This window comes from Malus sylvestris, chromosome 14, assembly GCF_916048215.2.
Source record: "Malus sylvestris chromosome 14, drMalSylv7.2, whole genome shotgun sequence".
Taxonomy (NCBI): domain Eukaryota; kingdom Viridiplantae; phylum Streptophyta; class Magnoliopsida; order Rosales; family Rosaceae; genus Malus; species Malus sylvestris.
In genome coordinates, this window is record NC_062273.1 from 3,833,569 (window position 1) to 3,850,255 (window position 16,687).

General features: G+C 34.4%; 1 protein-coding gene across 1 annotated transcript; it reads left to right on the forward strand.

Moving 5' to 3' along the window:
• Positions 1-9,450: 9,450 nt before the first annotated feature.
• LOC126600816 (E3 ubiquitin-protein ligase PUB23-like) lies at positions 9,451-10,997 on the forward strand. Its single transcript, XM_050267469.1, has one exon. The coding sequence runs from the start codon at positions 9,636-9,638 to the stop codon at positions 10,854-10,856; it is 1,221 nt and encodes a 406-aa protein (XP_050123426.1). The 5' UTR covers positions 9,451-9,635; the 3' UTR covers positions 10,857-10,997.
• Positions 10,998-16,687: the final 5,690 nt, after the last annotated feature.

Sequence of the window (16,687 nt, forward strand, 5' to 3'; positions counted from 1 at the left end):
TTTATGGGTTTTTCTAATAATATCATTTTTTTTAAAGACACTTGGCATAATTTTAGGGGCCAAAACATGTCACATTATCAGTTAACGGATCGGTTAACAGCAAGTCTAACAGAAGTATTAGAAAAATTAAACTTTAGATTTGAAAGTTTGACGAAAAAAGCTAAGTGCAGTAAAGTGCGGTTTTTGTGAAAGTTGAGGGTAGTAAAATAGAAATTACCCAAAAAAACATTGTCACATAATATTATCAATTCACTCAAATTATAATATATAGCAGCAGTGGCGGAGTCAACTTAGGGGCATTGGCTGCCAATGACCCCAATAATTTCAAATATCTCCCATTTGAATTTTTATATAACCCCTATAATAGCTAAGGCAAACAACACAAAGAGACCATTTATTAATATTTTTTAATTAAAACGTACCAAAACTACAACCTTTTCAAAATGGAGAGAGCATTTTTAGTGATCAAAGAATTCACTTCGTATAAAAAATTAATGATTGAATAATAACTTGGTTGTATACAATGAAAAATGAATGGAAATAAATGGTTTAACGATAACTTGGTTGTATAGAATGAAAAATCAATGGAAATCAATGGTTTAAATGATTACTTGGTTATGTACAATGAAAAATGTATTTGATTCTATTGATAATGATGTTGTGATACAACATTCTAAAATATGAGAATATGTAGTTACCCATTATATATGAAAGTATATTTAGTTTTGAGAAGTTTTTATTTAGTTTTGAGATGTTTCTTGTTCGTGACCTCATTAATGTAAATCGCTGGCTACGCCACTGCATAGCAGTGGTTAGTTTATTTAGAGAAATAAATTAGTTTCAAACTACAAGATTGGAACTCAAAATCTTTTACTTTCAAATGAAAAAGATACCACTAAATTATGGTACTAGATGACAATATAAAAGTCTCCTAAACATAAACATGTTACTGTCGTATGGTATTTTATTGATAACATCCATCCACGACGGTGTTAGAATTAGAGAGGAAAAATCGTCAACAACTACGGCATGCATGCTTAAATTTAACACGGCTCTTGCAAGTGATCAAGGGAGCAATGTGCGCCCACAATCACAGGGCCGGGAATATGAAACTCTGAAATAAACACCTCTCTCATCCTCAGCCTCAAAGCATTTTGGTTGGATAATCCGCTGAGACTTGAGATTTGAGAGAGAGTTGATAGTTGGTTGGCGGTCGCTTTGTGCACACGTTTGCCTCTACGTAACCTAGGCTTGGTAAACGGGTTGTGTTTGTTGTGTTTCGTGTAATACCTATTATCTTAACGGATCGTGTCGTGTTACACCTGTTATCTTAACGAGTCCTTAATAGGTCGGGTTATTTTACCCATCATGTAAAATGACCTGACTCGTTATGATCCCTTAAGAAAAATATTTTTTTTTCCCTTAAATTAGCACATACCACATTGCCACGTAAATATTACTTCAAAATATAAAAACACATTTGTCCTTAAGTATTACATCTACACTCCAAAATAAGAGCCTAATAAAAAAAACACCAATACACTACTAGTCTACTACAAAATATCAAATGTACATGTAAGGATATGCAAAATGAAGGAGTTTTTCTTTTCAAGGTTGTGATGCCTTTCTTAGAAGTTAAAACCTTGTCAATGAAACTCAAAGCTTGCATGTTATTTCTTTTACAAAATTCTTCAATTTTCATCGATCATCATGGGAAAATTTTATTGGAACTTTGGCTTGATCTATTGCCTTCAAGAGTTATGTTGATGATGTTTTCAGTAAGGTTTTCCACATCAGAACTCTCTTCTGCATCAACTAAGTATAGAAAAACCAAACATTGTAATCATTCAAATTATGAGAAGTTTACCAAAATAATTCTGGAAAGAAATAAAACAATAGTATTGTACCATATAAAAATATATTACCTAATTTTCCAAATTTTCTGAGTTTAATTTAATATATATATATATGGTTATACATATATATATATATATGGATGTGTTATCCACACACCCATTTTTACTTCTCGCACACCCCTTGTTAATTTCTATTCGTTTATCTTCTTCAATTCATCCGATCTGACGGTCAAAAACAAAAAAGGTGTGGGAGAAGTAAGAAGGGGTGTGTGGATATCACACCCCTATATATATAATTATATATATATATATATATATATAATTATTAGAGTATTTTTAGGGGTATAAAATTGTTAAATTAATATTTTGCTTATCGTGTATCTGGTTACCCACATGTATACCAGGACCAACCCGTTATCTTAACATGTGCTTATCGAGTTACCCGATTTGTTATCTTGTCGACCCAATAACCTGTTATTTTCGTGTCGAGTTAACGGGTCGTGTCAGAAATTATCAAGCCTAACGTAACCCAACCACACAACAATAAATAGTCTATTGCGACTAAATAAGAGTATATATACACACATATGGGTTAGCAATGGTTGACAATTCAATTTTTTAACACACATTTTACAGGGTTTACTTTGTAACGCATCTCAACGATCTAATCGTTTATTTTTTAGGTCTTACCTCAAAGATCATATCTATAAAAATCACTCAAATCCGAAATCATATGACTCTCGGATTAAATGAATCTAACTTTAATGTTTCTTTCATAATCGTATTCGTATATTTTTTTTTCACTACAAATGAATATCTTAATGGTTTTGGATTTGTCTCATATTTTGTAAGGATCGATAAATAATAAATTGAGATATAGACAGTTCAAATAGCTAAAAAAATTACAGAATGAGTCCTACAATTGTGTATTTAAAAATGAGATTCGTAGATGCTAACCCTATATATATATATATATATATATATATATATATAGAGAGAGAGAGAGAGAGAGAGAGAGAGAGAGAGAGAGAGAGTGTGTGTGTGTGTAATGCTAGGGACACTAAATTTCTAAACCAAATTTTGTAAATCAAATGATGTGAATGTTGGTGATTAATTATTATTTAAATGCTGATTAATGAACTTATTTTCTATTAATAGTACATCACTTAATTTGTAAATTTGGTTTAATATTTTGGTCTCTCTAACATTATCCAATATATATACGCGTATATATTTGGCAACGTGAGAGAAACATGAGATCATAGCTGACATCTTTTGGGAAAAGTCATTACTTGCGTACAATACCTTGTGGCCTAGAATCATTGCCTGCCAATTATAGATTGCATGGGTTCAAATTCAATTTAGACTCTTGTAGTAATGGTTTTTTAGGTTTAGGTTGTAAGAGAGTGTCGTGTATAGGAGGTTGGAAAGTGATTGATCCATTATTGGGGCATGCATGCATAAAGATGGATAGCTAATTAGAAATGCTCACAAATAAATAAATAAAATGTCATCACAAAAGGTTTTGAATAACGAGAAAGAATAATCATGTACGTACATATTAGGCGGATGATTATTGAGTTACCAAGTCTAAGTGGAAGATGATACATACTGAGATAGATGAAAACTGAAACTAAAATTAAAAAAAGAATAGGAAGTATGGTGGATGAGGAAGCTAGTAGATTTTAAGCTGCAGGGAAATAAGGTACGTGGATTAAATTGCATCGTACTAATTAAACTAACTGTGTAAAAAAGTAGATGACAATAGAGCAAAGTCTAAGAATAGATGTCGAAAGATAAAATGCATGACAAGAGGAAGTTAAAGTATGTTCATTACCATTATGCTTAAGATAACTGTGAAAAGATAAATTGCTAGAAAATACAAGTACTAAGAACTACGGTATACTACTAGTTTATGAAGCGTAAATTATATTTTACGCTAATTTAACATTTCCGTCAATTTTACCGTCTAACGAGATGTTAAAAGATGATCTGACGTATACTTGACCCACTTTTAAGCACTTGTTAACTGTCAATTTCAATGTTTAGACTTTACTCTTTATTCTTTTAATCCTTTTATGAAATTGATAGTCAAGTTATGCTAAAAATATGGTCTAAGTCTATACCACATCATCACTTAACATCTAATTAAACAGTGAAATTGACGAAAATGTTAAATTTATACAATTTAAAAATCGCGTGATGTAAAGTATATAAAAATTAAAACCTCATAATTCATTTTGCAAAGGACACACAAACCTTGTGGTGTGAAATATGGTCAACCCTTTATGAAATGACAAAAAATAGTAAAGTGATGTTTTGTCTGACGTTGTGTTTCTCCCTCTGCAATTCTAAAGTAATTTACTCAATTAAGCAAAAGTAATTTTCTTAATTACTACGGAAAGTGAAAGTAGTCTATAGTGGAAATACGGTAAATTTCAAATCAGTATCTTAATTTTGAGGCATTAAGTTGATAAAAATTATGTGTTATGATTTCTTTATTAGAGAATTGAATGACGTATATCATTTGACCATGATCAAAATGGACTTAGATGCCATTCGGCTTTTCAAGCCTCATTGAGAATTAATCCAACAATTCGAGATGTGGAATACTCAGGTTTTGAACTTTAAAAAAAAAAAAAGTAATGTTCTTAATTAAGCAAGGCATGCATGCAACAAAATTACTTTGCGTGTGAGTGCTGTTTGTCTACGTAGGACATGACACGATATTGTATTTTCTGACCTGATCATGTAGGATATTGTTCGAAATTTAAATCCAGTGTGTCGGTGGAGATTGAAAGAGACAAAATCTGGATATCTGGCCAGCAAACACTAGTATAATAAGAAGACTATAATATTATATTTGTGTTGGTTGGGAAATAAAAATTACATTAGTACCTTGTTGATAAGTAGCTTGTTGATAAGAAAGAAAAAGATGCTGGCTGCTGAAACAAATCCGCCCATTACCTAAAGCAATTTATATAAATAAAATAGATAAAAATTAAAAAAAAATAAAAGGGAAAACTATCCAAAACATCATGGAAAAGTTTCGTTTAACTATAAAGACATTTAATTTTGAAAATACAAGGGTTGCCCTTGAAACCCTTCAGACACAATTGAATAAGCACACAAAACATGCAGTAGCCAGGACAGTATGCAGAATATTTCACATGAATCCACATGGCCTTCATTAAAAAGCAAAAGGAAAAGACAAGTTTGGCAGATGCCGAAATAGTATCAACAATTTCAGAAACAGTGCAAGGCTGGCAGATGCAGAAACAGTATCAACAATTTCAGAAACAGTGCACTATTCAAAAAAGTTGTTTGTCGTTTAGGACTTTGGTTTTGTATATAAGGGAGCTTTTCCTCCCATACACAACACACACCTCAATATCTCAACACAACAAACACAACACACCTATACACCTTTCAACCTCAACAACACACCTCTCAACCTCAACACAAAATACCTCAGCATCTCAACACCTGAACACCCTACTCTCACTCACATACTCTCAAGCATCCGTAGTCTTCATAGCATCCTTGTAAACACTTTCTTATAAACAACTATCTTTGTAAACATTCTATATATCAATAAAAGTTCAAGTGTACATATTCAAGCAATCTTCAAGTCTTAAGTAAGCTTTCTTTTCTTTTTTTAGTGTGTTTGTTTTATTAGACTTCTAGTCCAAAACAGGGAAACACTATTGTAGTTATATTATTAACCTGTTAAATTGACGATCATACTTTGTTCGAGCACTCTGTTATAGTTGAATGTTTGTCATACAAATAACTGGACATTAACCAGGGTACCTCTAAGTTCAGTCGTTAAGGCCTTATACATATATTATAAATGGCAGTCATGCTAAAACATGTCGACTTCCATGTGCAAGGTTTTATATCTAGTTGTTATAATGGTCATCCGACTATTTAATTGGGCCTGCTGTGCGAATCTGGTATCTCAATACGACACAATAGTTCATATATAAGTGCATGACGTCAGTAATCGTATACTTTCGCATAAGCAAACATATTAAACCAAGTGATCATCGACACATGCTGACACACGAGTTCATGCAGGGTTATTCTGACATGAACAGGACTGGGTGTAATAATGATATACGCTCTAGTGCTACAACCACGAGAAGACTGGCACTATTCACGATCACATACGAGTTGGAGTTTCCTATTGCAACCTGTACGATAGGACTAACACCTACGTGGATCCAAGGCGAGCGTACAGTGTGGATGTGAACATATACGTGAAAGACTGGCCCTAGCCTTGGGTGAGCACTAACACCGGTGCAACAAACGATGAGCATAAAACATAAATATAGTCATGCCATAGTGGTTCGATAGTTCTAATCAACATAATATCATTCATAGCTATAGGTATAATCATGGCATCAATAAACATATGCATACCTATGCATCCTGTAGGATTTATGATCACTTCGTAATTTTTTGTTATTTCGCTAATTCTTGTAAGCATTAGTCTAAGCTAGGCATAAGTAGTAAATTCTCTTTCAATGTATAAATGGAAACTAACAAATATGTATATATTATATAAAAGAAAGGACTCACTCACCTGAAATTCGCGTTCCAACTCCCTAGCACGAATATCAAGGAGTCACGAACGATCGTCGCCTAGAACAAATATCAAATCACGTCTCATAATTCTTATCGATAGAACACGTAACTTACATAAAACACATCCCCAAGGAAGTTCTAGAATGATTTGTAACCCATTGACCAAAAGTCAACCGTCGGTCAAAGGTCGACGGTAGGGTCCACAACCCTACGTAACTCGATCCAGAAGATCCGCACCTCAGATTTCCTATCCGTAACTTCACAAGAGTTTCAATAAGTATCTAGAACAACAACCTAAAGTTTCAGAATGATCCAACAGTTGGATCTCAACCAATAGCTAAAATTAAGTTGCAGCCGACGTTTAGATTTACAAACTTAGAAAACCCATCTGGGAAGATCCGTACGTTAGATTCCTGATCCGTCAGTTCCTAATATCCTTAAATACTATGTACTATTACGTATTAAAGTTTGGTAACGATCCAATATTTGGATCGTCGAATCATATATTAACTAAGTGGCGGCCCTTAACGGAAATATAACCAAACAACGGAATTTCATCAATCGGATGTCTAATATGAAATCGGGGAACCCATTTTAGCCTAGGAAGGTCAAGTGGTGTCTCTGCCCACGCGCCACCGCACGCGGTGGACGGCCACCTCTACTCGCCAGAAAATTCAACTATTTTAAAAAGTTCTGAAATTTTACAAGAATGAAGATCTCAATGAGAGGATACTTAGGCCGAAGTCCAATTCGGTCGAGAAGTGGCCTGAAAATGCCTCGATACCGCCCAAACCCTAGAAATGGGTGGGCTTCAATTCACCCTCTATGATGCTCCGCCATGCCAACCAAAGCTTAGGGCTTGTTCCTGGGTTCAAGAGAAGTCGACCCATGGTGGTGGTCAACAAAGTTTGCTTCAGGAATGGCAGATCGCCGCCGTGGGTACCCTCGAAGTTGTTGGTGTAAACTCACGAACCCTAGGCCTAAAATCCACTAATTAATGGATGAAAATGGAAGAGGGGAGGTCGTGGGATGGTTTCCAGGTGGTGGCGATGATCAATTAGTCGGGAAAACCGACGGAAAACGCAGCGGGAAGTCACGATACAGGTAGGGTCTCGCGAGAAGGAACCGGGTTAGGGTGATCCAATACTCTCTCTCTCTCTCTCTTTTCCCCTCCTTTCTCTCCTCTCCTATTGGTCATCTCCTCACCTCCTTCTTCTGGTTGGTCCATCCCCCTCCCTATTCTCCTTTCCTGATTGGGCAACAGCCCCTCCTCTTTCCTCTCCTTTCTCCTTTCTTTCCTCTGTCTTTTCTTCTCTTTTCCCTCAACTAAAATTAAAATAATAATATAATAATTATGAGAAATATATAAAATAATAAATAGTAATCTTTACAAAGTACTTTTCGGATTTGTAGTTCTGTAAAATTTTAACCGTAACTCCAAATTCGCTTCCGCTTGCGCCTACGCATCCGTATCGTCGAGTACTTCAGGAATACGATAAAATAATAGCCCATACGATTCACAAAATGACGGTCAATGAAAGTCAACAATCTCGCCTCTAAGGGTATTTTTGTCAATTCACTCATTTAAAATTTATAAAAACATAAAATTAGGGACGGGTTATCACAAAAATGGCAATCATCTATGACAAGGTCATAAGACCTCCTAAATCGAGAGACTCGAACCTACAAAATGTTACCATGCAATCTAATGTGGGACATTGTTGGTTTGACGGGTAAAGTATTGATATACTTTTCTACTCTAAGCTAGAAGTAGGGAATCTGAACTTAGGTGCGCTGGAGCATACTACTGTAATCAACTTAATTATCCCCATGTATGTAGTTTTCAATATGATTTATATTTAAACTAGTTTATGGAGTTGTATTCCACAATTTATCATAATCAATAATTTTTTATAGAACTTCCTTCTTTTCTGATGAATTTAGATTTTTTAGGATTTGACGATCATAGATTATATAGTGACAATAATATAATGCTCCAAGGCAATGTGGTTTTTTAATTAATCCAAATTATATACATGTGGTGAACAACGAATTCATGCTTTTAACTAAAATCTATACAATACAAATTTGCTACTGATATTATTGTCACACCGCCGTGATATAATCGGCCAATAACACATTTAAACGAATTTAACTAAACTAAATTCAAACTGATTTTTTTCCTATTCTTTTGTAATAAAGTTCGATTGACACGATTTTTTTTTCTTCATGTTGTTTTAGTTTTAAAATTTAAAACAGAATCTAGCCGTTATTAGTTACTTAGTTCCGACCAAAAAAAAAGTTACTTAGTTATCTTTAGCTTTTACCATTTGTAGGAATGTGGGCAAAATCATTGTGAATGCATGAATGAAACCCTCCTTTATTTACTTTCATCATGAAATGTAATGATAGATTGACTTTGACAACTCACGTACTTCACATACTTATCAAAGCGGCCGAATTTTCTTCCATGTGCCAAAATTTAAACAAAAAGAAAAAGACTATTTTGTTAGTCAGAACTGAAAAGATTTAGAGAAAAAAAAAAAAAAAAAAAAAAAAAAGTGTGGCGAGTCACAACAACCCAAAATTTGTCAAAGTAACCAAATGGAGTTCGGGCATTGGCTGCAGCAATCAAGAAAGTGCGCCAACGCCATACGTCCCCACAACTATTACCTTTTTGTCGGCAAGAAGACAATGCAGACATTAAACACGCACGAGATATAAACCTCAAGATGGAGAAAATGATTATTCCAAAGTCAAAAGGAATATGCAATTTTCCCCAAATTTTGTATGTATTTGCATGTTCATTTCACCTTGTGCAACTTTAATGACCAGGTTAAGTTCGTCAATCTTGAGCCTTTCAATAACTTGGAAAAGTCTTCACCCTCTTCGGTTCTTCCTCTCTCTCTCTACTCTCTCTCAACGCTCCTATTTCCCGTGTTTTGACTTTTTTAATTTGAAAATCTCACTTTCCTCCCCACCTGTACATATATAAAAAAACTCAACTCCTTTCTCATGTATCCTCATAGCGTTTCAAAGTTCAAACCAATTCACAACTACATCAAAAACCTTCGTATCAATCATCAGCTCTCACCTTTAATCAAAACTTTGTTTGTCAACCAAAAGTATCCTTTGTTACCTCTCAATCTCCCCAGGTTTTCTCATTTGGGTTTTGAATTTTTCGATTAGATGGACCAAGAAATCGACGTTCCCTCGTTTTTTCTCTGCCCCATTTCTCTAGAAATCATGAGGGATCCCGTCACAATCTCTACCGGGATCACATACGATCGGGAGAGCATAGAGAAATGGTTGTTCTCGAGCAAGAACAAGACTTGTCCCGTTACCAAACAAGTGGTTTCGGAGGATTCCGACATAACTCCAAATCACACTCTTCGCCGGTTGCTCCAAGCTTGGTGCACAATGAACGCTTCTCATGGCATCGAAAGGATCCCAACTCCAAAGCCGCCCGTCAACAAATCCCAGATCGCTAAGCTCCTCCGAGACGCCAAAAAGTCTCCAACCGGTCTGGCAAAATGCCTCCGCGAGCTTCGATCCATTTCGTCCGACAGCGAAGCCAACAAGAAAAGCATCGAAGCCGCCGGTGCAGGCGAGTTCCTTGCTTCAACGATAATCAACAACATCAAGAACGACAGAGAAAATGTCGAAAACGAAGAAGCTTTGAGCATCCTCCATAACCTAAATCTCAGCGAAGATGTTCTCAAAACCCTAATAGGCAAAGAGGGTGAGTTTGTTGAGGCCTTGATCAAACTCATGCAACGTGGGAGCTACGAGTCTCGAGCGTACGCTGTGATGTTGTTGAGATCAATTTTTGAGGTTGCTGATTCGACGAGGATGGCAAACGTAAAACCCGAAATTTTCGCCGAAGTTGTTCAGGTCTTAAATGATCAGATCTCACAACAGGCCTCAAAAGCCACATTGCAACTGTTGATCCAGCTCTGTCCGTGGGGACGTAACAGAATCAAAGCCGTTGAAGCAGGGGCGGTTATGGTCTTGATTGAGCTTCTTTTGGATACTTCATCTGATAGGAGAACCTTGGAAATGACACTCATGGTGCTTGACATGATATGCGGCTGCGCAGAAGGCCGCGCAGAGCTGCTGAACCACGGCGCAGGGCTCGCTGTGGTGTCTAAGAAGATAATGAGGGTCTCGAAGGTGGCCAGCGAGAGGGCAGTAAGGATTTTGTTCTCCATTTGCAAGTTTTCAGCGACGTCGAGTGTTTTGCAGGAGATGATGCAATTGGGTGTTGTGGCGAAGCTGTGCTTAGTTCTTCAAGTGGATAGTGGGAGCAAGACCAAGGATAAGGCTAGAGAGGTCTTAAAATTGCATGGAAGGACATGGAAGAATTCTACTTGTATACCAAGCAATTTGGTTTCTTCTTATCCATCTTGAAAGAGAGAGTTGTGACTTTCTCTATTTTTAGTAATTTTCCATTTTTGTGTACATAATTGATTTGTGGTTGGTTTTACAACAAAGAGATACAGACTAATGGACTGGATTACAGTTCCATATATAAATGTTTGATTGCGTTCATATGAATTTCTTTTCTGGTTCTGCCTTTTTGGGAAATCAGAATATCATTAATTTTCTCAATACCTTTGGAACTTTAAGGATGACTATATCTAGATCAATTTCTTGTTTTCGAAATTTTATTTAAGTCGTTTTGGTAAAGAGAAATCCAAATATAATAATTAATCCCCCATATTTTTAGCTGTTCTGGATCATCTTGTTCATGCAACTTGAAATTGATTGAGAGCTGGTCCAGCGCCGGAACCAACTGAAAATGAAGGGAGTAAGTAAAATAAAGAGGTTCTAGACTTGCTCAAAAAAGCCAGCCGGACAGAAAAAATAATCATATCTTCTTGCAAGTGCATTACACAATTAATTATTTGCCCATCTTTGTGGACTGATGTACTCATACTTTAATTCTTTATTCTTTCATTGATACCTTTATCCTAATGAATTCTAAATCTAGACTTAGCTAAATTAGTTAGAGTAGCGTGCTCCTCTTTCTGCATTCACGTAAGAATTCATTCCCGATCATTTTAATAAAGATAATGTATAATATCATATAGTTTGTAAAAAGAAAATATGTCCATGTAATGGATTAGCAGTGAGATTATTTCTATTTTGTTGTTTCCATTTCTTTCATTCTTTTGCAATAAGCGATAGCTATATTCTATTTTGTTTTTGAAAAGACACGGTAGAGTTTTATGGATACATATTCTTTAGTGATTAATTATTCGATCTAGAGGTAATTTGCACAAATAAATATAAACTTTTTTTGTCAGAACACAAACGAACATATAAGTGGTAATCCCTGAACGGCTAACATGCACAAACACCATCGGTACAGCTTCCTTCTTAGCAAAACAAAGTACAACCCATCTTGTATTTGACTTTCCATTATAAAAGAAACATTATGTGTGTGTGTGTGTGTATACACATATATATTATATATAATTTATAACGTGAATACTTGTAAACGTATAAGTTAAACCAACATATAATTTAGTTTATACTTAAGAAAACAAAAATCCAACATATAAGTTAAATCTACCTTTTAAACACGTAACGTTGCCTGAAACCAAATTGTAGAACACCAAATCACAAGTCAAACATTAATAGTATACATTAACATAACATTGTACGTTTTGCGTGTAATTCATCATTTACAGTGTGGGGAATAGATATTGCTAAGACATTGATGCATTTTCTTTTTTTCTTTTTGAAGAAAAAGTATGATATTAATTGATTAAAAGGATCATGCGCATACATGGGCCTCGATAAGAATCTTGTCGAGAATTTCAACCCAGTCGAAGGGACAAAAAGCGACCCACACAAACAGCTTGAAGGGCTATCTATCCTCAATAACCAATTGGTTCACAAATTTGCTAAAACTTAACTCAAGCAATTCTTCCATCTGGCAAAGTGCTTTCTTCAATCAACATGTCCAATATAAGGTCAGGTGGCTCCCCTATCCAATATTAGATGCACTTCCTTTATCTGATAGATATGTACAAACCCTATGATTTTTCCATCCGCTTCCAAAGTATATATAAAAGATAAGCACAAGAAAGAGGAAACTTTACCTTCCATCCATAAAGCGGTTGAGACCTGCAGTCTACACGTCATGGGTGGTGCAATACACACATACTTCCTTTTTATAATTTTTCTTCGCTACTTTCCTTTGTTTGTCTTCATTTCTTACTTTCGGCATTGTATTTCTTAAATTTTTTTTCACTTTCCATGCATGTTTCTTTTCTGCAACAAGCTTTCACATTAAGTAAGTCCCCTGCATCATGCATATACATATATACATATATAGGTATCCAGTTGTTAATGGTCATTGGAGATCAATCGAATATCTAATCCAATTAATTTTGTTAGCCATTAAATTATAGTTTGTAATCGAATCCAATGCCCCTTAATAATATGAGGATATTTGACTACCCAGAACAAAGTGTTTTGATTATACAATTTGCCGATTGTATCAAAGATTATAATATCTATAATTTTAAATGCATATAAGATCAAAAGAATTATGAAACGATCCATAAAAAAGTATGAAACCAACGGCTTGAATTAGATTGGAATATTTTAAAACAAAAAATATACTGAAAACTTAGATACAATGAGGATCCCCTTGTGTTAAGAATGAATTTCACATTGATGGGATGAATGACCTTATATGGGCTTATAAGTAAGTTGATCTACTCCCCATATTGTCAATTGATTTTATGATGGAACCTCAACTTTCTTCATGTTATCAGAGTAGGTTGTTCGACGTGTAAATCTCAACGGCTATGCTCCTCGTCACCTGATTATATTGTCCATGTGTTAGGCTTGAAATTTTGTCACACGTGAGGGAGCGTGTTGAGAATAAATCACACATTTCTCAAAGGCTACACTTGCTCCACATCACCTATTGTATTGTTCATGTGTTAGGCTTGAAAATTCGTCATATGTGAGGGAGCGTGTTGAAAATGAATCACACATTGATGGGGGGAAAGAACTTTACATGAGCTTATAAGTAAGTTAGGTTATTTTCTATATTATCAATTAGTTTAATACTGAAATCTCAACTTATTTCACCTAAAGACCCCTAAGAGCCTCATATCAAACTTACCTTTGCAAGCCACAACAGACGGAAGATGAGAAAAAGCAAATAAAAACATTACGCTTCACATGACCAAGGGTAGCTAATTCATCCACTACCAATATTGACTTCACGATAGACATGGTTGAAGCTGAACACCTGTAGATTAATTAAATTGGATTGTATGTATGTACAAGACATTTCCTTTTTACAAAACCTCAAGTATTATAGAAAACTGTTATAATTAAGAGTATAAATCTCACTATAAATAAAGAAAAGAAATTTTGCATGTGCTTATACATATTGAATTACCCTCTATATAGTTAATCAGTTTTATAATTAAACTTCAACTTTCTTAAAAACAAAAGTGTAATTCTGCTCGTAAATTATTTTATTCTTTCATTACAATGAACGGCGGCCATATATTCAGTTCCATGATAGGTGGGATGTCTTTCCAGCTGGGACTTTGACTAATACCATGAGATGTACTTGTGTTGGTATGGAAAAAATCCTCGCAGGATCCATGTTTTGAGGATCTCGTAATCGTAACCGTTCATCGTATATCGTGCGATCAGTTTTCGTTAGGTACTATTTATATTTAATTTAAAATTTAAAATTTAAAATGATTTCTGACCGTACGATATACGATGAACTGTCACGATCACGGGATCCTTAGGAAAAGAATCTGGCGAGAATCCTTTTCCGTGTTGTTATTGGTCTTATTGCCAACGGCATCCTCTTCGGATCCTTTTGATGAGGATCTTGGGGATCCGTGAATCGTGTACATTCATCATACATCATACGGTCAGTTTTTATTAGGTATTGTTTGTTTTTAATTTGAAATAAAAATATTTGAAATGATTTCTGACCACACGATGTATAATAAATGGACACGATTTACGAATCTTCGGAATCCTCACAAAGAGAATCCAAAGAGGATCCGGATTCGTCTTTTTGTAGTTTATGCTGTGTTGTAAAGCACATATAGCTGAGGAAGACACGATCAGCTTTTTTTGGTGCATCCATGTTTACGAGTGTTGTTATGTGTACTTCTTGTGATTTCTCCAATGCTTCATGATAGTGCATTCAGCTCAGGTTAAATTTTTATTTTTATTTATATATTGTCATAGTTAATTGTTTAGGGCATATAATTGATGACCCTTTAGAGTTATTGTTTTAGGTTTTAAGTATCCTAAAATCCAATATTTACAAAATTTGAAATTTAAGGTCAAAATAGTGATTATGCCTAGGAAATTTGATAAAGTGCTATTTTTTCGAGGCTCAAACATAAATTTTCTTTTCAAAATTTTGAAAAAAAAAAATTGTTTAAAAGACTTAAATATCCTTATAATTTTAATTGCATTATATTCAAGTCATTTGCCTATTTTTCATTTCTCGAGACCCTTTGAGAACATTTTGAGTGCTAGTCAAATCATCTCTTATCCCGAATATATATTTACTTGGTGCTAGGCGTCCAGATGAGCTCGAGTTGCTCTTGAGAGGGTCTGAAAAATAGGAACTAGACAAAGTTTTCCAATGTAGTTAGGTTTAGTTAAGTCCTTTGACACGTAAAAAAGGAGAAAAAAATTGTAAGAGTTTGAAAAAAAAGAGGGAAAAGGTCTTTTAACTGTTTTATAGACAACATTGTGGTTTGTCAATCCAATTCTTTTCAATTTGAGTGAATTGTTGCAGTGGTGAATATGCAAGTAGCATGTATCTCAGTTGGTTAAAAGTATTTGCCTATGCATTCAAGGTTCCATGTACGAATTGCTCACCCCGCTCCACGCTTTCTCAGTAAACTTCTAGGTATATCTTGTCCGCCAACCTGCACTATTCGAGGTCTGTCAGTCCAATTCTATCCACAAGAGAAAGTGCATTATCATACGATATTTAGTCAATCAAGTGGAAGTTTTGTAGCATGGTTGGTAGCCATTCTCTCAATCAAGGAAGCAAGCCAATAGCAATCCTCTCTCATGTCTATGACAGTTATTTAAATAAACTTAGTGTAGATTATCTTATCGTTTCTATAAAAAAAAAAAGTTATGGAGTGATCCCACAGGTAGAGGTGAATCTGCTATTTCACATCAAGGGGACATTTCAGAAATATGAAGCTTTATTTTCTTAATTTCTAATATGCATCATGTAGATTGATCATATTTTTCTATTTTTTATAAAGTGATATATTTACACCGAGGGGTGGCCATTTATGTGCTAATTTACGTAATGAGCTAATAATAATAAATTTTTATCAAACTCATCAACCACATAAGTCGAATCTAAGACCTTCAACTTTTAAGTGAAGATAAACAGTACTAGACTATAATACTAAGAGTAAGATAAAGAGAAATTATAAGCTATAGAGTAAAATAAAGATGGTTAGAAGATGATATTACGAACCGCAGTCACGACTCACTTAATTCGACTAAGAGTTGAGAGTAGAAATTAAGAAAATAGATGAGGAATGGTGGAGTATAAGTTCAAACCAACAAAACATAGATTTTTAATGAGAATCATTGCAAAATAACCAAACATGTAGACATGTCCTTAATTTTTTTTTTTCAAAAAGAGATTGCACAAGGTACTCAGGATTACTCTGGTCCCCTAATGGCTTCACCACTACACATAGATGCTTACTTTTGTGTAAATTACTAACTAGTTAACGCTTGAACGTTCAGTTTAAATATGACCATACATCGTCTTTTTAAAGTTTTTTTTTTAATTTTCTAGGCCCATAATAACATATATGTGGATACATGATTGATAAATTATTTAGAAAACTTCATTTTAATCCTTAAAAAAGATGAGTTTTAGATTATAACCATATGTAAGATTAAAATCCAATTTTAGTCCCTAGCACATTTAATCATATCATTTATTAGTTGTATTTTGATGTTTTATTTTATCCTTTTATTTTTATTTTAATGTATTAATTACATTTAAATTTAATTTTTAATTCATTCATCATAATATATTTTAATGTCTACATTTAGGCAACTAATTTTTTTATAATATATATTCCGATAACAATTTTGTATGTTCTTTATTTAGGTACATTAATACATTTGAATATTTTGGTATATCCATCGGTACAAACATGTAGTTAAATTGATTCAGTATAATGCAT